This window comes from Ochotona princeps, chromosome 3 (assembly GCF_030435755.1).
Source record: "Ochotona princeps isolate mOchPri1 chromosome 3, mOchPri1.hap1, whole genome shotgun sequence".
Taxonomy (NCBI): Eukaryota; Metazoa; Chordata; class Mammalia; order Lagomorpha; family Ochotonidae; genus Ochotona; species Ochotona princeps.
In genome coordinates, this window is record NC_080834.1 from 69,314,115 (window position 1) to 69,341,183 (window position 27,069).

The 27,069-nt window shown below is 35.0% G+C and overlaps 1 protein-coding gene across 1 annotated transcript in view; it reads left to right on the forward strand.

Annotated features, from left to right (window-relative positions):
* Nucleotides 1-216: 216 nt before the first annotated feature.
* ZPLD1 (zona pellucida like domain containing 1) overlaps nucleotides 217-27,069 on the forward strand; it is a 58,346-nt gene continuing 31,493 nt past the window's right edge. Inside the window, exons 1-2 of the mRNA XM_058661823.1 lie at nucleotides 217-361; nucleotides 22,410-22,523. Coding sequence (XP_058517806.1) covers nucleotides 22,418-22,523 — 106 coding nt within the window. The 5' untranslated portion in view covers nucleotides 217-361; nucleotides 22,410-22,417. The remainder of the gene's footprint in view (nucleotides 362-22,409; nucleotides 22,524-27,069) is intronic.

Here is a 27,069-nt window from a genome sequence, read left to right on the forward strand (position 1 = left end):
CAAAGTTTCTGTATAGTATGAAACAGAAGATCAAAAGTAGGCAGGAAAAAAAGTATGGGAATGAAATGAGAATTGGAAGATACATAGATGGAAAGAAACAAAGATCTTTACAAGATGAACTCGAGTTTCACATTGGTGATGATTAATCTGCAAAACCTTCTGAGATCACTAGAAGCATTTGCCTGTCTAAAAATTCAGGGCTTTTTTTTAGAGTCTTTTCATAATGAGAAACTCTTTTCTCATTTGAAGGATTGGCTCTTTCCTGAAAAAGCTTGGTAGGACCTGATATTTGAACACTCAGTCACATGCAGCAGTACCAGGCACATGGAGGACAGCTGACTACACAGAACCAGGGATTTGGGTAAGTGCCCAGCTCTGAATGCCACGAGAGTGATTGCAAATCCTGTCATTTTAGCAAGCATGGAAGACCCAGTTTAATTTAGTACTTTTTAAAAATAGTACACCAGGCAAGCAAAGGTTTGGGCTGGAAAGCATGTACATGTCTAGTCAAAAAGGTAAAAAGCATCTTGCATTTGGATGTAGAAAGTAAGAAAAATCATATTTTTTGCATGGAATCTATCCCAAAAACTATTTTATAAAATTTGGAGAAAGAACGTATGCTTTCAATGAGTTCTACAAACTTGACGTTAGAATTTGAAATAAAAGTACAGAATTTGCTATAATGTTGTGCTTCTATTACAAGCCTCATACGAAGTTCACTCTGACCAGATACACTGCGCAGATAGTCTGTTAGTAGAATGAAGGTATTTGTATTGGAGACTTCTTATCCAAGTTTCAATGCACCAGAAAACTTAGTTGTGTATGGCTGGTATGATTGCTAATGACAAAGATGACATGATAGTTGAGATAATTGTTATCTGATTTCCTCTCAACTGAAAAATGTTTTAGTAATTAGTTTGTATTGTTAGCACTGACTTGGAATTCCACATAACCTTGGAGAAGTCACCCTTACCTGGGAGGAAACAAAAGAATTTCCATTTCTTTGATGATTTCCATGCCTTCTTCTGTTCCAATGGCTTCTTCCATTTTGCCTTTGGTAAAAACAATTGCTCTTTTGGTTCTAATAGTTGCTATTCTGGTACTAAAAAGGAGACTGAATTTCCTTGGTTCATTTAATTCAAATAATCTTTTGGCTCAGGACAGTATTTAGTTTGAGTCTCTGCAGTGACTTTTTGAAACGCTCTCTAAAGATCAAAGAAAAGCAATTCTAACCATTGGTTTAAATCAGTTTAGTACTAAAACAAAAAAGTTGACTTCATCAAACGTCTAGCATTTTTTGTAATATATATTTGAAAATTTGTATTGTTTATTAAATCACTAGGCTTATCTCACATATTTCAAACTTTTATTTGAAATGTTGTTAAAAGTTGCTGATTTTATTTTCCAAGTTGCTGAGTTTTAAATGTCCCTAGATGGCTTTTTATCTATCTAACAATGCATGTAATGCTAAGCTAGATTAAAACAAAATATCTAGAAGTAAGCTATATGTACTTTCAATTTAGAATTTTTTAAAATGTCTTCAAGGTAAGTTCTAGTCATCATTATGATCAGTAGACATACAAAATAATAACAAGTTCATGGCAGTTACTGCAGGAAGTAGTGATCCTTTCAAGAAATTTAAAACTTTATTTCTCTTAAGAAAGGATAGTCTATAATGATTCACATGTAATACACAAGTGTATTTTCCTGCTAGGAAATTTTATTTGAAGGGTAATACTTGAACCATTGAACCATGAACAGATGGTCAGAGTATAATCTATTTGATTATGACCTCAGTAAATTATTGAAGATTCATGTCTTTAGCCTTTTATTGGTGTGAATAGCATTATATTCTTTTGGAGAGAATTATGATATTTATATCAGTTAAGGCCCTAATACTAATATTTTCTGTATTTCAATTTTTTGCTTAATTTATCAAATTTATACTACAGAGCATTTAAAAAAAATTTTCGTGCACTTTGGCTGGAATGTAAACTAGGTCAGGTCTGCAAATTACATTTCATCTAGTTTTCCATGTCCTGTGTTTTCTCTAAAATGCAAACTAGAAGCCAGGCATAACAGCTTTACTAAGACATGATAGAGTAGAACATTAGAGTCATTTACAACTGTTATTAGGTGTCTAAGTTGATTTCGAATTCTCCCAATGTCAAGAATGAGGTTAAGAATGGTATATCTTAGAGAAAAGTAGCTGATCCTTTCTATTAGAACAATAATTCCTTTCTAAATGTTGAATAACATCATGATAAATATTTTATTGCTAGTGGTCAATGGCCTTTACCAAGGCAATCAGAAAGATACATTAATGAGAAGATAACAGAAAAATACTTGTTTGAAGAAATCTCCTCAAAAATATCTTAAGTATCCTTCTCTAAGATTTGTAATTTCTGTGTGTTTATAGTCCTATACTAAATTGTATACATCCTGTAAAGGGCAAGACAGTGAGTGCTCCAGTCTTTGTGGGCCTCTGTTATAACTATTCAGATCTTCATTATAGCCCCAAATCAGTCACAGAAAAATATATGCACAAATAACTTGTATTTCAAATCTTAAGTTTGTAAATGCAGGTGTCCCACATAGGTGCCGGTTTATGTCCCGGCTGCTCCACTTCCGATCCAGTTCCCTGCTTGTGGCCTGGGAAAGCAGTAAAGGATGGCCCAAAGTCTTGGGACTCTGCACCTGTGTGTGGGAGACCTGGAAGAAGCTCTTGAATCCTCCTTTGGATTGGTTCAGTTGTGCCCAGTTGGAGCTTGAACCAGAGGATGAAAGATCTTTCTCTGTCTTTCCTTTTCTACATAAATCTAATCTGCCTTCCCAATCAAAATAAAATAAATCTTAAAAAATCACAAGCACAGCAACACATGGAATAAACGTCAAATAAGAAAATCTTCATGAATTTTTTTAAAGATTTATTTATTTTAATTACAAAGTCAGATATATACAGAGAGGAGGAGAGTCAGAGAGAAAGGTCTTCTGTCTGATGATTCACTCCCCAAGTGACCACAACGGCCAGTGCTGCACTGATCTGAAGCCAGGAGCCAGGTCTCCCACACGGGTACAGGGTCCCAAGGATTTGGACCGTCCTCGACTGCCTTCCCAGGCCAGAAGCAGGGAGCTGGGTGGGAAGCGGGGCTGCCCGGGATTAGAACAGGCACCCATATGGGATCCTGGAGCATTCAAGGTGAGGACTTTAGCCGCTAGACCATGGCGCTGGGCCTGGATTTTTATTTTTCTCAAAAAAAAAAAAGTTTTAAAACTTATTGTCAGATTCAGTGTTGGAGTGAAATGCTAAGTCACAAGAAAGCTATGTTAAATTTTATTAATAGGATAATTTTGTCATACCCAATATGTGTGACAGAACCATTTACTAAACACATAAGATGCTTTTAGTTTAGTGTAAGCAGAGTTGGGCAACTGTGACTTTATTTGTAGTTATATTTCACTGTGTAATGAGTCTAACTTGACTCTTTCACTAATGTGATATTCATTGAATATACAATCGTGTCCTTGAGAAAGAGTGAAGACTACTTATCGCCATAGAGTTCATTTAGCTATAGTATCTTTCAGTTTAATGCACCATATTACACCACAGAATAAAAATAACCCTAAATTACAGATTAAAGCATTTTCCTTTAGATAATTATATTACAGAATTTAAAAATTTGCATGGCAATCTTTATATTTCAAGTGTAATATAATTTGGGTATCAGGATGAATCATAATTGCAACAGTTGAAAATATTATTAATTTTTATATATTTTAAATTATTAACTTATACAATTTAAAAATTATTTATATTTGTGAATTATGTGTATTTGTGCTCTGTAACTGAATTATTCAATTTTAATTAGAAATTTATTTTGAACGAGTATTTTAACTTACGGTAATGCATTTCTGATTTCCTATCAATAGCATTAAACTGTGTGCCAACACTCTCAAGGGAATGACAAGAAAATTCAGCAAAGGATTTGTTGTAGTTTTTGCAAATTGAGGCTATTAATAAGGCATAAAAAGCACTAGTTAAATTTTGTACATAGGTGAGCCAACTAATTAAAGCTACTTATAGAATTGATATTAAATATATTAGTGGATTTAAAAAAATGGAACCAATTAGCCAATTAAAATTCAAAGAATTTTTAAATAACTTTTTATACCTTAGTATAATTTCAAATAGATTTTAAGATCGTAAAATATTTTTGTTTTGAATGAAAACCTAACATAAGTATAAAATCTTTCTGGTGACAGGTAAATTATTCAAGGCTTTAAGTAAATTTGAAGTTTTAATGAAATTAATCATTTTAATTTTATTGGTGATGCAATGTTTAAAAAATAAACCAGCATCTTGAACAAAACAGGACTTGATACACATAATTTTTTACATTTTCATATATGTACTATCTCATTTGTAACAAGCAAATGATGCATTTAGCCAAAATTTCTTAGAAGCCTACGGTGCTCTGACATTTACCAAGTACAACGTGAATGTAATATTCTTGCTCCTATAAAGGCATCAGGTTAGAGAAGAATATGAAGTCCATGTAAGTCAACAGTTAATTTTATTCAACTTTATCTGGAGATATCTCGAGGTGTTGTAACTTAGGGAGAGTGTCCTTACCATGAGGTTGGTAGAAGCCAAAAGTGGTGTTTATCATTTTGTAATGCTGTTAAAATATCTACCAACAAAGAATCACTTAGTCCAATATGCCGATTATGGTAGCTTGAACAACCCTGAGCTAATGACTAGTTTGCAATTATTTGCTTCCATTCTGTAGGTTGTTGTTTTACTTTGTTGAATGTTTTATTTACTGTGCAGGAAACAAGCCTTTTACTTTGATAAAATACCACATGTCTGGTTTTGATTTTGCTTTCTGTGCTTCTGGTGGTCTTACCCACAATCATTGTCTGTACTGAACTTGAAATGTTTCCTCCATGGTTTCTTCTAGCAGCTTTACTGTTTCATTTTTACATTTTTTATATAGGGTAAGAGTGGTAGTACTATTAAAGATTGCCTTTTATTTTATGTGTTTGGCATTATACTCAAGAAACAGTTATAGGATCTACATTCTGTCTGTTGATCTGCTTTTACATATTGATCTACCTGTGTGTGTGCTAGAACCATGCTTATCATGCTGTTTTAGTTACAACTCTGTAGTATAGGTTGAGGTCAGATATTGTGATGTCCCCAGCTTTGTTTCTTTTATTCAACATTTCTTTGGCTATTCATATTGTTAATCCAAATAAAAACAGGCAATTTTTATGAACAAGCAGTGTTCACAAAGGGAACTATAAATGATTAATGAATATATGAAATTGAATATAATCATTAGTCATCAGTAAATGCAAATCACAACCATATGAGATATCATCTCATCTCAGTCAAAATGGCTACTATTGGAAAGGTTTTTCAATAACTTGTAATAATGTGGAACAAAGGAAACTCTTACATACTGTTGCAATAATACAAATTTGGACTACCTTTATGAAGAACAATATGACAAATCTTAAAAAAATAGGACAAAAATATGGCCCAGTTATTCCACTTTTGCATATTTCCAAGAGAAATTAAATCATCATGCTGAAAGTATGCCTGTTGTCTCATATTTGTGGTGTTATGATTTACAATATCTAAGACATAAAATAAGTTTACATGACCGTTAGTAGATAAGTGGATAAACAAAATGTGGCATATCCTTACAATAAACTGTATTTCAGCCACAAAGGAGAATGAAACCTAGACATTCACAAGAGAAACTGATGACTCTGAAAATGATATGTACATTGAAATAAATCATACAAGGTACACAAATATTTCGTGATCTTTCTCTTACAAGATCATGTATGTGGATGTAAAGTTTGGGTCCGTGGGTAGTATGTTGTTCGGTTTTTCACAAGTTGAATAAGGCTCACAGGGAAATATTTTCATTCTCATCTGAAAGCACAGCTCAACATAAGTACATACTCAAACATATTTTGATAAAGACAGTACATGCACAGTTTTCCTTTCATTCTGTTTCATTTCATTTGTTCCCATACCATGTCATCATATTTTATGTCACATGAGAAATAATGTTCTTGACCCTGATATTCTAGCCTAATAATTATCACAAAAGATAGTTGTCATCTAAATCATGAATTTTCGTTGAGGTTTATATTCCTAAGAAGATCAGTTAAATTCCAAAGGGATCCATGGACAGTTTGAAGGAAAAAGTTATCTATTTCATTTTTTGTGTGAAAAGTTAATTTATTTAAATTTCCACAAATTATAAATGAAATAAAATGAGATCATTCTGTGTTTTTCAAAATCCTAAATCCCTGTACTTTGTCAAGTTCTGTTGATAGATCATCTTTTCTTTTTTTTTTTTTAAAGATTTATTTATTTTCGTTACAAAGGCAGATATACAGAGAGGAGGAGAGACAGAGAGGAAGATCTGTTCAATGATTCACTCCCCAAGTGACCGCAAAGGCCGGTGCGCGCCGATCTGATGCCAGGAACCAGGAACCTGTTCTGGGTCTCCCACACAGGTGCAGAAACCCAAAGCACTGGGCCGTCCTCCCAAGCAGGGAGCTGGATGGGAAGTGGAGCTGCAGGGATTAGAACCGGCGTCTATATGGGATCCCGGGGCTTTCAAGGCGAGGACTTTAGCTGCTAGGCCACGCCGCCGGGCCCAATAGATCATCTTTTCACTGAATTGTTCGAGGAATGGGCCAAACTGAGTAGCCACTGCAATTCATATGACAATTAGCTACGTATTGCTCGGTGACATTATTTTGTGTAAGTCTTCAATAGAGATATTTTTGTTGTGTGCTATGGTTCTCATGGTGTTTTTACTAGAACGCTCATCAAAGTATAGTGAAATGAACTCTTCATCATATCAAGATTATGTTCAAAATCTTAAGTCCAATAAACAGTAACATTGCATCATTATGTGCAATGCCATCCTGTTTGATATATCCCTTCATTCACATCCCTGCCAGCTCTTTCCTAATTACTTCATTCTTGTCAGAAATTCACTGCAAAGATAGCTTACCCTGCCTCCTGTGTCCTCAAGTATCCCTAGTGCTGGCTTCATGCTTTAGTTCTTAGGGACCATTTTGTTCACCAAAACAAGCACTGAAATGGGGTTTAAAATAGTTTTATATTTAAACAATCATATTTCAACAGTCTGATTATTTAAACTCAGACTGCATTTCTGTGGGAATTACTTTCAGTTCCTCCAAGTTCCTGCAAATACTGGTAAATCATCTCAACAAGAAATTTCTTCTCCTCAGTACTTTCATTTTTCACTATCATGACACCATAAGTTTTGCTCTCATAACTAAGTAAGTCTGATGCCAGGAGCCAGGAACTCTGTCTGGGTCTCCTCTGTGGGTGGTAGGGGCTGAAACACTTGAATCATCATCTGTTGCCTCCGAGGTGCATTAGCACGAAGCTGAATCAGAAGCAGAGTTGAGACGTCCCCATGTGTTCCAAAAAGCATAAGGGACTCCAAAATGGTGGTTGGCACACTGTGCCACAATTTTCTATGTGGTTTTCTATGGACCATTTTAATAGAGGCATATTGTTACTACTTGAAAAGATCAGCAAATAAAGTAGTTATCTTAACATTTATAATAGCTCAATTCAATATAGCTAAGATATTGAATTAGCACAACTGATTAACATCAACTGTTGACTAGATAAAAATAAAAATAAGTATATATGCACTATGGAATACTACTTGGTTAGAAAAAAAAATGAGATCCTGCCTTTTTCAACAGAATGGATGCAACTTGAGATTATTCTTCTTAGTGAAACAGTCCCCAAAAGACAAATAGCACATGTTTTATATGATTTGTAGCTAATAAAGTAAATGTAAATAAGTGAAACTGACATTTTGAGGTTTGATTATTTTTTATAATTCTTGTCTGCAATCCTAAGGATCAATAAACTTCTTACTTTCTACTTGTTCAGTTCTTTATGTAGTAGAGGATTAAGCCTGTGGCTATAAAGTAAATAAAAAATATGCTAGCACAAAATAAAAAGGAAACAAAGGAAGAAAGAAAGGAAAAGGAGGGAAGGGGGGTGAGATCTGTCATGGACTGCAAATGTGTATATGAAATCTGTTCTCTTTGTACAAACCAAAATAAATCAAAACCAATGTATACTTTCTTTCAGTTGCCGACATTGACAGTAAGCATTTAATATAATGGAAGTCTTTGGCAATCAATGTTTTTTTTTTTTAATCTACAAGATCAAGACAGCGTTGTGATACAATGGATTAAACAGCCACCCACAAAGTTAATATCCCATTTGGAAACTGGTTAGAGTTCTGGCTGCTTCACTTTTGTTTGTGCCCCTTGCTAATGCACCTGGAAATGTAGTAGGAGATGGTCAGAATGCTTGTCCTCTTACGCTCGTGACTTTACGGAGTTTATGGCCCCTGGCTTCTGCCTGGCTTAGCTCCAATCATTGTAACCACTTGCGGAGTAGAACAGCACAGAGCAGATCTGTCTCTCACTGTCAGTCTGCTTTTCAAATGAATAAATATTTAAAAATCCATAAAATTTTAACAATATTATGCTAATTGAACTGGTTAATCTGTATTTATTTACTTATTTGAGAGGCACACTGAGAGACAGACACAGACATACCATCTTATGGTTCACTCCTCAAATGCCTGCAACAGCCAGAGCTAAGCCAGGCAAGTCGGGCCAAAACACAGAAGGTCTTGCATGGGGAAGGAAGTGACTCAACTACTTAAACCGTTGTCTGCTGCCCCACAAGGCATACGTAAACAAGTAGCAGTAATTGAGTATAGAACTGGGAACTGAACCTGGCATTCTGATACTAAATATAAATTTCCCTATTAGGTCCAATATCTATAGCTTGGAGCTTTTAAATAAAAAGATTTAGAATTTAGCACCTCCCTGATATCGACACTGATACTTTTGAGTATATGATACTATCCACAACTTTTGAGGATTTGATTTCATTGTTCTTAACAATACCACACTTTGAACACACAACTTTGTTTGTAGCATAGACCTCAATTAAATATATTAGATTATTATTTCAAGATTTGTTTCTAGTTATTTTCTATTATTTCTAAAAACAATGCAACTGCCTATGAAGAACATTGACCTACTTGACATTGATGTCCAGTGTATTCCTCAGGGTAACATCTTGAAGATTAATTTTATATCCCCCAAAAGAATTCAGCAAATAACAATAATAAAAAAAGATATTGAACATTAGAGACATCAGGATTGAAAATATATTGCTGTCGGGCCCGGCGGCATGGCCTAGCAGCTAAAGTCCTCGCCTTAAATGAGCCAGGATCCCATATGGGCGCAGGTTCTAATCCCCGCAGCTCCACTTCGCATCCAGCTCCCTGCTTGTGGCCTGGGAAAGCAGTCTGGAAGGCCCAAAGCTTTGGGACCCTGCACCCGAGTGGGAGACCCAGAAGAGGTTCCAGGTTCCCGGCGTTGGATTGGCACAGCACCGGCCGTTGCGGTCACTTGGGGAGTGAATCATCGGACGGAAGATCTTCCTCTCTGTCTCTCCTCCTCTCTGTATATCCGGCTTTCCAATAACAATGAATAAATCTTTAAAAAAAAAAGAAAATATATTGCTGTCAAAAGAGAATTCTGTCATAAATTACTGGTAGCTTATTTTATTTTATAATAATAACTTTTTGAAGATTTTTAGGAAAAAAACAGAAATTGAGATTCTAGGAAAAAGAAACAGAAGTAAATCCAACAGCAATTCTTTTTTATTTTTTTATACGTGATGTTAGGCTAAAGGCTGAGAAATGAGTTTTCTTTTTTTTTTTTTTTTTTTTTTTTTAGTTTAACTTAACTGTGATTTTCACAGAAAAAAGAACAAAAGTATCCAAAAGTAGGACTAACACTTTTAACAGATTTGAGATTAAGACTGTAAGCCTATTGATTTTTTTTGTGTGTGTGGTAAAATTCTAATAGGTAGACATGGGGTTGTTTTTGATGTATCTTTTGGTATGTTATCAGTTATCATGGATCCTCCAAGAAGTCTGGATCTAGGAAAAACCTGATGTAGAAAAAATTTAACTCTGAAAATAAGGGGATTTTTAGAAGTTCTCATGGAATTGATCACTATTTATCCCTGTTGTTAATCTTCATGGTTTCATAGGCTCAGATGACTGGACATTACCTTATTTATTTACTAGTCCAATAATTTGGTTGACAAATGAGGTAAATAATAATAAGGCCCATTATGTTAATCCTCATGAGCACACAATTAGTGACAGGGTGAGACTCAACATGAGCCTTCTGGTTGTATTTATGTCAAGGGGTCAGTTGCATCATGGGAACAGGAGTGTCAGCCAATGTCATTTTGTTCTAACAATATTACAATAGGCCACTGCAGAGATGCCGTGTTTGATATTCTCAGCTGCACCAGTTCAGGGAGTGGCTTTGCTGCCTCTGGATGTTGATCATAGGTGGAATTTCAGAGAAAGCTCAGAGGAAAGGTGTGATGGCATACTTGCTCTACTTCTTCAACTCTTAACATTGACAATCCACTGATTTTCAAAAGTTTTAATGCTATTAACATAATAATCATGAAGCTAAAATGCTTGGTTTTCATGAAAAGTTTTGTTTTAATTTTTGAGAGAAGACATATATTCTGGGAAGTTAGTGAAATCACATGTAGTGGCATTTATCACCACCAAATTCAATGTAGAAGGAAATGCAGTTAATATGAATAGTGCATATAATCTTCATCTTTTCCCACTCAATGAACTTATTTATGATTCTGCATAAACATGGCAAAATATCAAATTGATTTGTTTCTGTTGGTTTTAGTTCTCATGTGGTATTCTGAGTGTATGTATATCAACATGTGGTATATAGTTTTAGTGTTTAAAGAAGTGAAATGTATTCCTAAGATAGCTTTTGGAACAAAATATACACCTATCCTTGGCTCAATATGAAGTATTTTTGATGCTCAGTATTGAATTATTTTAAAATGTGTTACAAATTTTAAGGACTAACGTTCAGAAATAACCCCCAAATAAATCCCCCAACCAGCTATTCCTGAACACCTTAAATTCAAATTCTTTGTTAGATTTTAGCAACATATTCCAGAAAGTCTTTGAATAATGTTTGATGATCATACATGCAAAAGTAGCTGATTGATACTGAGGAAGTTACATGTGAATAATTTTTATTAAGGATAAGTAAATATATTTGATGAAGCTAATTTGCTATAAAAAAGAATGAATCTCAGGTATTTAAAAATTTTGTAACTCTTTATTATGCTTCTGAAATAAGTCAGTTTCAAAAAGACAACTAATAGTATAGGCTTCAGACAAATGTACACGTGTAAGCCGGGCACTTTAGGATATGATTATCATGTTCAACCTTGCTTATGCTCCTGTGGAACTGTGGCCCTTTTGCTTTTAACTTTGTGACTGTTATGATTTGTGGTGAATTAAGCCTGAGAATATAGAATGGATTAAAACATTGACTTTGCAAAAATAGGTGAAGAGAGAAGACAGAGGAGATACTAGTGAGCAGGGCGAGGAAGGTGGTGTGGTTTCCTTCTTAGAACTGCATCTATGAAATGCATGAAATTTGTTTTTTTAATATTAACAAAAAATTAAAAGCGTTAAAAATTGGATAAGAAAAGAAAATGTAAGAAATACAGTAATTACTGCAATTGCTATTAGTTCTTATTAAATTTTTAATAATAGAAATACTCAAAATCTCAATAATCTCAATAATACATGTAATCTTGCTATTGTTTCAAATTTACATAGGAAGTTGAAATTATTTATGTATTTCAAATAAATATCAAATAAAAATAAAAATATTAACCTATTATTTAGGCACATGGAATCTTCTAAACACATTTGAACTTCTAAAATATTGACATGCATGGATTTTTCACTCCTGTCCAAATTACTTTATATGTGATTCTTTAAACGCGTTCAAGCATTGCATCTTCAAGATTCAGTGATACTTATCTATTTGTAAAGTTTCTAGTTTCTAAACTAATTACAATTATTTATTACTTAAAAACTTTGGCTAGTACAATGGCAACAGTTTATTTACTGCAATTAATGCAACATATCCCCTTTTTTATAGAATAGAAAAGGACTTGATAAATTAGAAAAGTTGATGTCAATGGTGTTGTACCCCACATTACTTACACAGCTCATGTAACCTGTACATCTAATGTCCCTATGATTCAAATGTACATTATTCAATTTTCTTTTCTGAGTCCACAATTTTGGAGCCCAAATACTTGAATGCATTTTTCATTAGTACATTTGTAGTTTTTCCTCCACTGTTGAGTATTTCTGATTTTGGGTTAATCCTGGCATTTTCTGACACTTGTGTTCTAGTAGGCCAGAGAATTCTAAAGATATAAAATCATATGTTAGCAGTGGGTTTTTTTAGATTCTTGATTTGGAGAAAATCAGCTATTAAATATATATTTTTTATGAACAGGAGAAATCAGGATACATAATTAACACTGCTACTGCAGATAAATTTTGATGTTCTTGAAATTGGTGATAGCATTATGGTTGTTTAAGGAAGGTTTTTACTCCTATATGATGTGGGCTGAAACATTAATGATCAAAAATATGTAAAATGTACTTTCAAGTGACTCAACATCTATCATCACCACAAAAGTTGGGTGGATGGAGACAGGCACGCTAGGTAAAACAAAACATGAAAAGTAACATGCAATTGCAATTTACACATTTTCAAACTCTTTCCTACCAGCAGTTTCTGAGATTATAACATCATGATGTTGAGCTCAACAACAAAGATCTGCCTACCTGAGAGGAGAAAAACTAGCTGTGAAGAGGCCAGGGATTCTGCCCAGGATTTAAACATGTTAGATTCTCTAACATTTTTGAACCATTTCTCTTAGGAGAAATGGTCTCTGTGCAGAATATAAAACCAGTTTATCCTCAAATCTAGCCAAAAGTCATTTTTGTTATATCTTTTTAAATGGTCTCAGATTACATAAAGAACTTTTCTGCACATCACAGCACCTTATCTTGCCAAAATAACCAGTTTAGAATTCAATTTCTTTGGGAGTAACAATTCAGCCATAGTCAATGTTGTCCTCATCTCCCTCTGTCTTGCTTGTGCTTACATGTGAAAAGGGAAGGTAGGGAGACAGCATAAGGCAGGTTTAGGAGCTCGGATTACTTGGTCGGAAGGCATTGCTAGCACTGCCTAGATAGGTGAATAAACCACTGAAAGCTATGTGCTTCAATGTCCTCTCCTCTAAAACAGAAAAAATTACACTGCTGCAATACAAAATTATTGAATTTCAGTGAGAATTAAACAGTAATATTGTTAGGTTTCTTTGAATCATGTCTGGAAAATAGCCATTATTGTATCCATTAGGAATTTCAAGAAATCTTTTTTATCTAGCTACTCTGGCTTTTCCATATCTTTCTACACTTTTTTTTAAATAGGGGACAGAACATTTTGTTTACAGTATATGCTGTCCTGCATTCTCTCTGTGTCAGTCCCACAAACTTGACTCTTAGGCATAAATTTCGGAGATACAAAAATTTCTCTGAATTTTAGTGGTCAGAATCATATGCTTTTTTTTTTTACATTTGTCTTGTTTAATTTTATTAAAATGGGACTGTTTGCATTTTAATTTAATTTAATTAATATAATTAGTCAGAATTAGGCTATACTTTCCTTTTCATATAGGTTCTGTTCTTATTTCCTCAACAGATAAAGAGCTGTGGAACAAGAGAAAGGATCTGCAGTAAACCCATTAAAAATATTGTTAGGTATGGGTTCCATGCTCGGTTGGGCAATTTAAGGAATTTCAGAGGTGCCGTGACTATTTGAGGTGGCTATAGGATCCAAACTCGTTGAAGAGTGATCTCCCTGAATGTGATAGTCACATTCTCCTGTTAATATGCTGTATATTTAGTGAAGATCTATGTGATAATTCACAGAGCTTGTCCACAGAGCTTTAAGGGTGGTATTGCCATACTGCCTGTTAACATGTGTTTCAATTTCAAAACTTACTATGACACTTCCCTCCTTGCTTACAATCATGGACCTTTTCCAAGTTTCAGAAAACACTGACTATTGTTAAATTTTGGTACCTACAGTTATCCAGTAAGTTCAACCTAAATACATTTATCCTGCCATCATCTAACCCAAACGAACCCTCTATTTCTTATGAACAATGACACCTTCCAGAAAAAATTCTTCTTGAAAATTGCCATTTAAGTTAAGTTGCATTGTCATACTTCCTTAAAACACACTTTTTATTTCTTTCGTATCACTTGCCAAATCTGTTTTGTAAGTCTATTTTTATGTGTGCAATTACTAGTTTTGGTGGCTAGCTCCCTCCAGTCAACTCTGTGAGCTAAAGCTCATCCGGGTTTTGCTGTTTTCTGGATCCCTAGCACCACGAAATTTAAACATAGAAACTTCAACAAAAATATCTGGATTCAATAACTAATATAGGTTTTTCAAGTAGTGAAGTACGAATATAAAGCAACTACTTTACACTTAGGATAGGATTGGCCAAGTTATGAAGTCATATTTCCGTTCTTCTTTTTTTTTTTGCACCAGGAACATATTTTTGACTGCTGTGTACTGGGCTAGTATTTAGGTAGAATATTTCAGCATGGCATATCTTGAGATTGAGTGATTCTGTACTATTTATCTCAGAACTGTTTTGTAACTCATCTCTATTGAGAAAGAAATGTTTTCATTTTGAAATAATCATAAAGTCTTTGTTCAATTAGTTCAAAATCAATGAATATTTAAAGCAGCTAGTTATAATTTTGTTGCTAATTTGCTGTAATTACACTGTATAAAGGGAGAAAGTCAATAAACAAATATCAACACATATTTAAAGTGCCTTCAGATGAATAAAATATTTAAGTATGATGAAAATGAACCTGCTGAATTATTAAGGATAAGCTTTTAAAGTGGATTAGTTTAACACATCTGCTTTCCTGCATTCGCAAACTAAGATCCTATACCAAATATTCTAAACTATCTATAGATTATTTAAATGTCATAGATTATCTGAGAAAACCAACAAAGAGAAAGACAAATGAGGAAGGGAAATAAAGCATATATATGAATAGATATTTTGTGTCAGAGAAAATTGGAGAAGGTTCTCCTCTTAGAAGCAACTTTTAACATTCATATTTCCTTATGTGACACATCAGTATTTTTAATAATAAATAATATTTTATAATAAATAAGTAAAACATTTGGATATTTTCTTAATGGCTAAATATATTTCATTCTTTGAAGCATTATTCTGAATGTACATGGTGTATTTTATTCTTTGTTTAGTAATACAGGGATACTCAACATTAAAAGACATATGTATGCAATAATTAAGCTGTCAGATGAAAGTTTTATCTATCTATCTATCTATCTATCTATCTATCTATCTATCTATCTTCTAATGTTCAAATTAAACAAAGAAATAGAGAATATAGATCTCCAATAAGGACAGCCTATCAGAAAACATGTTTTTTTTAAAGAGTTGTGATATTCAGCATTTTAATCATTGGGGAGAGTGAACTTATATTTCCTTCCTAGAGGTAACACCATTTAACACCATGAGCCCTTAACTGAATGAGATGGTTGGCTCCTCTTATGACGTCATGGCCTCTATGCTAGGTTCCTTTCTGTTGATTCTTCTGAGGCTGGCATGGGTCTTTATTCCTTAAATCTAGATCTCTGTTAAAATATGAATGTGTGGGCCTGGCGGATAGCCTAGTGGTTAAGGTCCTGGCCTTGAACACACAGGGATCCAATATGGGTGCCGGTTCTAATCCCGGTAGCCCCACTTCCCATCCAGCTCCCTGCTTGTGGCCTGGGAAAGCAGTCGGGATGACCCAAGGCCTTGGGATCCTGCACCTGCGTGGGAGACCTGGAAAGAAGTTCCTGGCTTCTGGCTTGGGATCGGCACAGCTACAGTCGTTGTGGTCACTTGGGGTGTGAATCATCGGTTGGAAGACTTCCTCTCTGCCTCTCCTCCTATCTGTACATCTGCCTTTCCAATAAAAATAAATAAATCTTTAAAAAAATATGAATGTGTCTTCCCTGCCCTTATTTGGGGAACTTTTCGGATGATTTAAAGTCATCGAAAATATAAGAAGCTGTTCCTGATCTTTTCTCATGGGCTAGCTTGAAGGGGGTGACAGAAGTACTGGAATGAATTTCTGCCTCCTGTGTGACTTCATGCACGTGCAAAGTAGCTGGTTAGTAAATGCAGAATAGAGTTGAGGGTTAGAGGATGGGGGATGGCTCTGCATCCTGGTCTAGTTAAGCTTCCACATGTGGTGTGGGCAGCAATATGGGTACAAATTCTTTTTCAGGCTGCTCCACTTCCAATCCACTCCCTGTTTATGTGCCTGAGAAAGCAGTGGAAGATGAGTCAACTCTTGGGCCCCAGCAACCTTTTCAGAAACCCAGAAGAAGCTCCAGACTGCTTGCTTCAAATTGGTCCAGCCCTGGCTATTGTGGTCACTGGGGTGAACTAGGTGACGGAGGTGCTCACTCTCTCCAAGTCTGTGTTTCAAATAAAAATAAATAAATCATTTTTCAAAAAGAGGATGGGGGATTCCTAATGTGAAAGACATATTTAGTGGTTTTTTTGTGAATCTACATGGTTACAAAAATGTTTTATTTGGTGAAAAAGATGCATAAATCTTGGATGATTCAACATTTGAATACTGGTCACTTCGAATTTTTAATTTTCTTTCCAATTATGGCAGTATCATGAGACCAGATGTTATGAAAATGCTACAATTAAAGATGTAGAAAACTGATAAATTGAAGAGTTCATTTGTTTCTCTGAGTGTTATTTTTTGAGAGTAGATAAAGTCACTTTCAAACATGTTCAGGTTTTTCCAGGTCACAGTGGTGCTATTTAATGAATTATTTTCTCAGGTACCAAGAGCCAACTTGATTCATCTGAAAAGGTTAATGCAACTTCTTAGAGTGCCAAAGTTATCTCAGAGAATACTTCGTTTTTTTTAAAAAAACTCTTTTAATTGGGAAGTGCCTAAATAAAAAAATAGTAAAATTCAAAGTCAATCATAAATTAAAGACAGATTGATTTACTTTTTTATAACTAAAGTTCTTTTTTTTTCTTAAGGTTCATTTTGTGTTTGTTTATAACTCTTTTACTATGAAAGTTTCAATATTCTTTGCTCCACCCAAGAACCATTATTTATTTGTCTGCTTTATTTTTCTACACAGTACCCATAGTAACTATACTGTGAGGTGCACTTAGAGATATTGATTCTTTCTTTTTTATTTGAATGTAAATTCTGCACAGAAAGAAATGTTTCTAAGTGCTGGACCTCAGACCTTGTAGACAGCACTAGGAACATGTAAAACTTTACTCATTGTATAATTATTGTACTTATGTGGAGACAGGCAGAAATACATTTAGATTAATAAAACTTACCAAGTGATGGCCAAATTTCTGTTTGAATTAGTCTTATGTATAACATTTTGTGCAAGGTAACTGTGCAACGATTGTGGGTAAATAACGGAGTCACTGCGCCTGGCCCTGAATACTGATTTTAACAAAGGATTGGGTGTTGGCTTTGGGTAATCTACATAGCATTTCTGAGCCTTAATTTTCTCATCCCCAAACTAAGAAAAAGTAAATTGTGTATGTCATGGTTAGAAAATGTGTAGGCTAAAATAAATATAAAATAAAACATTTTGGTGCACAGCAGCCCTTAAAAATAACTAGTACTACAATTTTCAACTTCTGAGAAAAATATTCTTTTTATATTCATTGCCTATATAAAATAGAATCATGATAATCATGTAAGCATTAGAAAATATTTTGTCTCAATTCTGAATTGTTTAGTTTGAAGCACATTTTAAACATAATTTACTTTCTGAGAATTAGGAAGATTATATATATATTTAACAAACTCCAGTTAATCAAATAGTGTAGTGAAATAATTGTAAAGGTCAAGCTCAATCTGGATTTTTACCTTGCAAATACAGTAGGTCTGTGACCCTGGGAAAGTCTATTAAAATGTTAAGTTACAGTATTTGCATTAGTGAGCTGGGTAAAACTTAAATGCATGCTCATAGTTAATATTAAGCACAGCACAGTGCCTGGGATGTAATATATCTCAATAAAAGGAAGATCATTTAAAGATTACTTTAGCACTTTGAGAACTGCTTGAGACAGAATTGTATCAATTTATGTGAAATTGAGTGAGAATTGAGAGTGGAATTATATTTTCCTCACTTCAGTTTTAATGCTAAGCAAATACATCAGGAAATCTTAGTTCTGAAGGTATTTTAAATAGCTATTTTAATATGAGAAATACTGACGTATTTGGCAGTAAGTCAGTTAGCAAGTCACCTTTTAGTTGCTAAATGTAAAATACCAAGCTTGTTAATGTCATTTAAGACATGTGGTGCTTTTTAAAGTGACCATTCCTGAATTTCTTAAAAGCTCAACATCTTACATATAAATCTTTCTCTCCTTACAGTTTTTATCAGTTTAAAATGTATGAATGTACTAAGAAATATATACAAAACTGTCATGCACACATTATCTTTCAGATCTTTATTACATAGGAATGTTATAAATATTTTTTAACACTGGATGTTAGGCAATTTTATAAAGCATTCCATTTACTAAGGTTACTCTTAAATACCTGAAGATGGTTAACGCCTCTGCAGTTTCTCGAAGAAGCACTTGCTGGAGTCGCAATCAGAAACCAGTCTGACACAAGCACTTTCAGACAGATCAGAACTGAAAGGCACCTGCCTAGCACCACGGAACCCAAGAAACTGGGGTTTTATACTTTCATGAGTGTAGAGAATGTTAATATTGTTCACAAATGCTAAAGAATTCCATTTCTGCTGGCCCTAGTGGGTAAATTCTTGCCTTGCACTCGTCATATGCACACTGTTTCCTGTCCCAGCTGCTCCGCTTCCCTTCCAGCTCCCTTTTCGTTGCTTGGGAAAGCAGTAGAGGATGGCCAAAAGCCTTGGGACCCCATACCCATGTGGCAGACCTGGAACAAGCTCCTGGCTGCTGGTTTGGGATCAGCTCAGCTCCAGCTGCTTTGCTACTGGGGAGTGAACCAGTGGACAGAAGATCTTTCTCTCTTTATCTCCTTTCCTTAAATCTGTCTTTCCAATAAAATAAAATAAATCTTTTTTTTTCAATAATTCCGTTTCTGAAAATAATTTAGGAACTAAGGTAAGGCAGCTCCTTCAAATTTGCCACTATGAACTGATGGTCAGATTTCCTGCGTTCAGAGGAGTTGGCAAACTAGCAGTTCATTGTTTTGCTTTGACTTGAGGGTGGAATACAAAGTGTCCCCATAGGTTTTGAAATGTCATTTTGTAGGAATTCAGACAACAGATCATCCTTTTACAAAATATGTGTTGTCCTTTTGAAATTCCCTTCTTAATATACCTTGATATTAAAATAAAGATCAGTGCAAATGCCATTGTAAATCAAATAATACAACTCAAGTAATCAGAGCTATCACTAGCCCATAGGATAGCTTTGTGTCCCAGTCCAACCAGAGCACAGATCTTGCAATAGAGTCTAGGTCTGGTCACTGTCTTCTCTATTGGATGCCTGGATATAGGGATCAATCTGCCTATCAACATCAGTGCCCCTGAAATTAATATTTCAATGACTAAGAAAAAAGTTCAATGATTGCACTATGTGCAGATTCTAGGTCATGGGCTTTTTTTATCACTTATATTTTAAGGAGTCTTATGATCATCATGGTTGTTCACAAATTTACTGATTTGAAAGAGAAAAAAAAAACAGTAAGAGATCTTTTACACAGTATTTCCTCAAATGCTCTTAACTGTGACTGGCCACTCCAAAGCCAACGCTGGGAACTCATCTGGGTCTCCCACACGGCTAGTACAGACCCTGAAACTTGAACATTGCCTACTGCCATCCAGAGTGCGCATCAGTTCATCTATTTTTGGTAGTACAAAAGTGTTTAATCTGCAGTAATATTTTCGAATGTTTTGGCAATGAGAAACCATGGCCTGTCTTCTTTTTTTTTTTTTTTTGTGCATAGTTTTTCCTGCTCTATCATCATATTACATTGGTTTGGTGAATGCATTGCAGACTAATCCTCCACCTGCATCAGCATCCCACATACTTGTGGCTCATTTCTTCACTGCTATACTACTGATTGAACTCCCTGTTAACATGATTGGAGAACAGTGGAAAATGGCCTAAATCTTTGGGTCCCTGTACCCACATAAAGCAACTGACTCCCAGCTTCAGACAGGCCCAGCTCTGGCTCTAAGAGCCATTTGGGAAGGGAACTAGCAGGTGGAAGAGCTCTCTCCTCTCTCTTTCTCTCTCAGCAATTCTAACTTTCAAGTAGAATAAATTAATCTTTAACAAAAATACTCCTGTTACACACACACAAATATCTTAAGAATCTGTTTATTTTTTGAAGAATGAGAAATTTTAAAAAGCTAAAGAAAGAGGATGATGAAAAATGGCTACCTAAAACCAGTTGAATTTATTTAGATAGATGGTATTTAGGTAGTTTGTGCTGCAGAGTTTTCTATTATCATGATCTAAAGTTTAATTCTACTTGCTTCACTTGTTTTCCATGCCAGTTAAGATTACTGAGACTTTTTTCCTCTGTGTGTGAGGCAAACATTCCAATGCTACCAAGACATAATGAGGGACGTGGATGAGGGACTTTGTGTGAACGATCTGTGACATGTGCCTTCTTGTGCAGAATTAAAATTTGCTAAATGTTATGTTTCTCTTGCAAGCAAATATATATGCTTGAAAGTATTTTTAGAATAATAAATCTGTCAACCTCAACTTCTCACTGTGAATTCTGAGGAGAGAGCCTCAACTTTGGGGACAAGAATATGGGTCTAGAGTCTCCAACATCCTAGAATTAATGGAGCCCATCTTAAGGATGCAGATAATGGAAGCATGTGTATGTGAACTCCTAAAGGTCACCGACAGTCTTTCCCAGTAGCCTTCCAGAGTCACCAGAAGAGCAGGGATGTGATGCTGTTTGACGTGTCCTGATGGTATTGATTGGGCAAGAGAATTCAGGAAGTGAATGGGCCATTATGTGAGCCTTTTGTTTATAGGCATCAGAATCAAGATATGTGGTTGTTCCATTCAGATTGTTAGATTTTTGCCTAGGTAAGTGTGTCACATACTAAAAGAAGGAAGATCTCTCCGAATTTACTGAGTTTTTTTTTTTTTTTTAGTCAATTTTTGAAAGTAAACTGTTTCTTTCCTTTCCCACATCCTCACCAAAATAACTTTGTTCACCATAAACTCGTTAATATAAAATGACGATTGTAAAGCAAGATGTATTTCCTTCCTTTCTCTCTAGTGTTGATTAATCATTTAAAGGGCAAATTTAGAGAAAGCTGAAATGCGACTCTCTAATCCGTTCTCAACCTTTCCCCTTTAAAAGGTACTAAATGATTTGAGTAAACCATTTACTCTTTTATCTTTATTTTCACTTTAATTTTTCTGTGCATAGAACAAAATCATCAACTTAATGATTTCTTTTTTTTTTTTTTGCACTTAGGAGCTATACCCCGAAAGTAACCTGTGCGTTTCTAGAAGATATTGTAACTTTATCATGCCAATAAAAGGACATCATAAAAAAAAAAAAGATTAAAAACCAGATTGGCTGATTCAACTGTTACCAAAAAAGTCAATTTGTATTTATTTGTTCAACCCACAAGAACATCTTAAAAAGAATCTTCTATTACTTTCTCCTCAGATTTCACTGTTTTCATAAGTTTATATTAGTTCTTATTACCCACCAAGGAGTGGTTGTTGGAACAGCTAAGATGCCGTGCATACATACATTATTTTCATGTTTTTCTTCTCCTTTTTTTATCAGTGTGTTTGAGAAAATGGTGAGAAGCCATCTATTGGGAAAAGTTTTACTGACATTATATAGCTATTAAGGACATTAACAATTCTCCAGAATCAAGTATTAAATTCCCTCCAGGTATATTGGCATGAAAAGGTGTTCAGGTGCCTCCAAATTGATCAGTCCAGCTTGCTGTGCTGCTGATTGAGTTCTTCCTAGCAATTATAACAAAAGACTGATTTTCTAAATTTGTGATTTATATCCTAAATTTTCTACTACAAAATTCTGGCTTTATCACTGAAAGCAAACTAATGCCAATGAAAATAATACTGAGGTATTGTTAGCAAAATCTTTGCCTTCACTTCTTATAATTATTTCTGATTTTGTTTAGGCCTTTAGAGAGCTTGAAATGCATGGATGTAGACAGTTTATCAAATGATAAATTGAGCTCAACCTAAGACTTTCTTGTGAGGGGAAACAAAGGCTGTGATATTCACATGATATATAACCCTTTTCTAGGCTTTGCGATGGAACAAATATGGTTGCTCCTGTTTCTAACAATTAGAATTCTTCCGGGGTCTGCTCAGTTCAATGGCTATAACTGTGATGCCAGCCTCCACAGTAGATTTCCTGGTAAGTCTGAGTTCCATCTACCCCTCATTACTTCTGAACAAGTGATTATGTTTGAATAGACCATCATTTAAATATATATGGAAAATGAAAGACCATCCCTTTAGATCAAGTGGATATTAACAAATGGGAAATGACAAAGAGACATTTATCTAGAGCTTTAATTTATGACCACATTAACATACAAAGTGTTCATCATAGTATTATTATAATGGCTGTTCACAGATGTGAATGATATTGGCTTCTGGCTGGTAAATTAGGAGAAGCTAATTTTCTCCAAAATTTACCTAACTGACACCTATTTTTTCTTATAGGCTAATTCAGCGTTTTAAAATTGCCCTTATATGCTAATAGATTTGTTTAGTAATAGTACTCAAGAAAGTGATTTAGAATGTCATGCAATATCTGAAAAGTGTTGGTCTCTACCAAAATTCACAGCTTTGACTCAGAGTGAAATCAATAGAATCCTATCAATATTGAGCCAGATAGCAAGATTTTGACCATCTTGTGGCACATGAACAATAGACTCCTAAAATCTACACTCAACGAAAATTTATTTCACTTACCACCTAAATATTCACCATTTTATTTTAGCTAGAATTGTAAAACTGCAAAAAGAAAAAAGATTAGACAATCTAAAATCTTTTTTTCTGAGTCCTCTGTGCCAACTGTGTAACTGAGACCACGTTGACTCTTTCTACACCTAGCCCACACGCAGTATGCAAGTTAGCAGCACACTTGCACAGAAATGCCAGGGCAGTTAGAGTCAAAGTGAGATGACTACATCTAATGTCTAGTGAATTCAGACCTAGTTCACAAGTATTTAGCATGGTAAGTAAAATTTAGAGTTCTTTGCAAGAGAAAATACAGTAAAATCTACAAAGGTAAGTTCATGATGGCTTTTAATGGTCTTAACTACACTTGCAAGAGTGCCTTTTCCCATGTTTTTTATTATGGAAAATTCCAAAGGTGTGGAAACATAGAGGTTGCTAACGAGTGGTCATTCAGATTTATCAGTCAATAACGTCTATATATTTCATTTCATCTCTACATTTTCCACTTTCAAATAAATACATATTTCATTCTCCAATGTACATCTAGTAGAAAGAAACTTGATTGTAATACTTCATGTAACTATCTGATCCTCAGTAAAGTTGTCTAATACCCAGTCAAGTTGTCTAATACCCAATTAAGTTACCTCTAACTTATCCCCTTGTGTTGTAGAATTCCAACATTGTCTTGGCAAGAATTCTTTGTGTTGCATTGTGAACTAAAAGCATTTGCTTTTCTTTTGAAGAAAATAAAAAGCCACTGAAGGTTTTAAAACACATTTTGACAAATGTTTGATGTAGTCACATTTCATTGAGGAAAGATATTAATAAAAGTGTGAGAGAAACAAGCGTGAAAAGACTGAAAATAGAGAAAAATATGAGCTAGTAACTGTGAGAAGAGCTAAAGGAAGCAATTATTAAGAAAAGTTTTTGTGAAGGACTCAACAGAACCTGAGAACTAATGAGAGATGAGAGAAAGAAAATCATATTTTAATCTTGTACAACTAATATTGATACTGTTAATTGTTGGTCAATGCATAGAACACTTGTATATTTCATAAAAAATAGAGTGTACAAATAATGAACTTGAGGTGGTTTGAGAACAATTAGTACAAGCTTCCATCCAATGGCTGGAGATATGAACTTGAAATCTTGCAAGAGAGGTCAAAACTAAAGGTAGCTTTGAGAGTTGAATGGGAAATGAAAATGATTGATTTATCCACAAACTGCCATTTATTTATCTTCTGGTGTAGGAAAAAGAAAAATATTCTGAGTCAGAAATTGAATGAAAAAAGAATTTTTTGGACTAAAGAGGGCTGAATATATATGAGGAAAGGGGACATTTTCAGAAATAGAAATCCAGTAATTAGCAATTCTAGGAAGTAATGTAATGAGGAAACAAAATTTGGAAATCTATGGTGTAGGTGGAGGAATTAACCTTGGGATAGGAGTGGCAGTTTCTTCAGATGGGAGTGGAAAGATAAGGACACAGACACAGGACCTCAGAGTTGCACCCTGTTATCTCCCATGTGTAGTCGGAGCTACTGGCCCTCCGGCAAGCTGACTGCCAGAGGTCCAGCTAGGGTTCTGGAGAGAGTAGCTGAGCCGTGATCCTATTGTGAGTGGACAAGAAGGCCAACATGTTATAAGGCTGCTCAACAAAGAGAATATGGCTGATGCTATCATTATACACACTTGCAAAGATAAGGAAATCTTGTTGATCAATCAGAAAGTGTCTAGAACCAAAATGCATTTATCATACAGCTGATTTTTAAGATTATGTTAGAATCTTTTTAAATGTTATATTCTGACCATCTACAGGAAAACCACCTGATAATTACTAAGAACAAAAACAAAAATGTGAACTCCGTGACATTCCCCCAAATATGCAATATTGGAATTTCTGGGTACGATGTTGGAAATTTCTTTGAAACTTTGCAGATGAGTGCAATATACATTAGCTTATGTGCGAGAACAACACATCATGTATTGCATTGCTTTCTTGAGTCCGTTATTCCAACTAAAAGCACAATCACGTGTTGAGGAGATACAATTAAAAAATAAAATCCCCTTGGACCCAGCGCAGTAGCCTATCAGCTGAAGTCCTTATCTTGCACACACCAGGATCCCATATGAGTGCCAGTTCTAATCCTTGCAGCTGCACTGCCCCATCCAGCTCCCTGCTTGTGGCCTGGAAAGCAGTAGAGGAGGGCCCAAAGCCTTGGGACCCTGCACCCATGTGGGAAACCCAGAAGCTCTGGGCTCCTAGCTTGGGATCGGTTCAGCTTCAGCCATTGTGGTCACTTGGGGAGTGAATCAATGGATGAAAGCTCTTCCTCTCTGTCTGTCCTCCTCTCTGTGTATCTGACTTTCCAATCAAAATAAAATAAATCTAAAAAAAGTCTTCTCTCGTGCCAGAAAATTTCTCTTCTGAAGTAGTAGAAAAACAATACACTTCTGATACCGAACAGGCATTAACGTCCAAAATGATGGACATCAGAGACAATCAATGAAAACTGAAATTCAAAAATAAATTTCTCCTGTTTTTCAAGATTTTTTAAAAATTTATTTGAAAGGTAGTATCACAGTGGGGGGAGGGAAGGAGAGAGAAAGAGAGGAAAATTCCAAATTGCTGGTCACTTTCCACATGTCTGCCACTTCCAGGACTAGGCCAGACTGAAGCAGGAGCCAGTAACTCCAGATGGTCTCCCACATGGATTTCTGTAGTCTGAATGCTTGGGCCATTTTCCATTGTTTCCAGGTATATATATATATATTTTTTAAGATTTATTTTATTTTCATTACAAAGTCAGATATACTGAGAGGAGGAGAGATAGAGAGGAAGTGGAGCTGCCGGGATTAGAACTAGCAGCCATATGGGATCAAGGTGAGGACCTTAGCCACTAGGCCACGCTGCCAAGCCCTGTTCCCAGGTATATTAACAGGGAGCTAGATCAAATGCATCAGTTGGGATCAGTTAGGACTTGCGTTGGCATTCTGGTATGGGATGTTGGTGTCACAACTGGCAACACAACTATGTATCATAATGCCTGCCTAAATATCATTTTTTTTAATCACACAGCTACAGCCATTATATGTATGATTAGTCATGCACCTTAACTTTACTGGTGATTGTAGTGACCATTTGGGTTAGTGTATTGGCTTGATTCAGAGGAAAAATTAACTTCTCATATGTTCATGATAAGAAGTGATATTTGCAACTCAGGCAAGAATTACATCAAATCAAGCTTCTATCATCCCAGAAGAAATTGATAGATGGGGATAGGGAAGGGCTATCTCTCTTGATGTTCACATTTAAAAGAGACATCTCTAAAGTGTTTGAGAAAGTCATTCCTGGGCCATAAAGCTGGCAAAGGTCTACCGAGTTTTCAAGCAGATTTATTTACGTTTCAAAGAGAAAAGAAGTACTTAGGTTTCAGATCATCATATGTAATATTTTAAGAAAAAAGAAAGAGGAGAAATATGTTATTTTTAATAGGGAGAATTAAATTTCTTTAACTTGTATGTTGTATTACACAAGGTAGCACTTTAAGTTTTGGCTGAAATAGGTTTAAAAAAAAAGAAGAAAAATCCAGACTTCTGTAAATGCATGTACATATACATACATTCCTTTGTTAGAATTTAATTTGTCATATTTTTGTTTTACTCTTTTCAAAACAAATATTCATTTTATTTATTTATAAGAGTGTTTTATAGAAATAAGCAGGGAGAAAGAGAGAGAGAGAGAGAGATAGCTCTTCCATCTGATTGTTTTCTGCCCAAATGGCTACAAGGACCAGGACTGGGCCAATACAAAACCAGACGTGAGGAGATTCATCTGAGCCTTCTATGTGGATGGCAAGGGCTCACATACTTGGACCATTTTCTGTTGTTTTCCCAGGCACTTTAACATGGACCTGGATTTAAATCGGAGCAACACAGTGCCAACCCGTAACCACATGGGGATGTAGGTTTTGCAGGCAGCAGCTGAAACTATT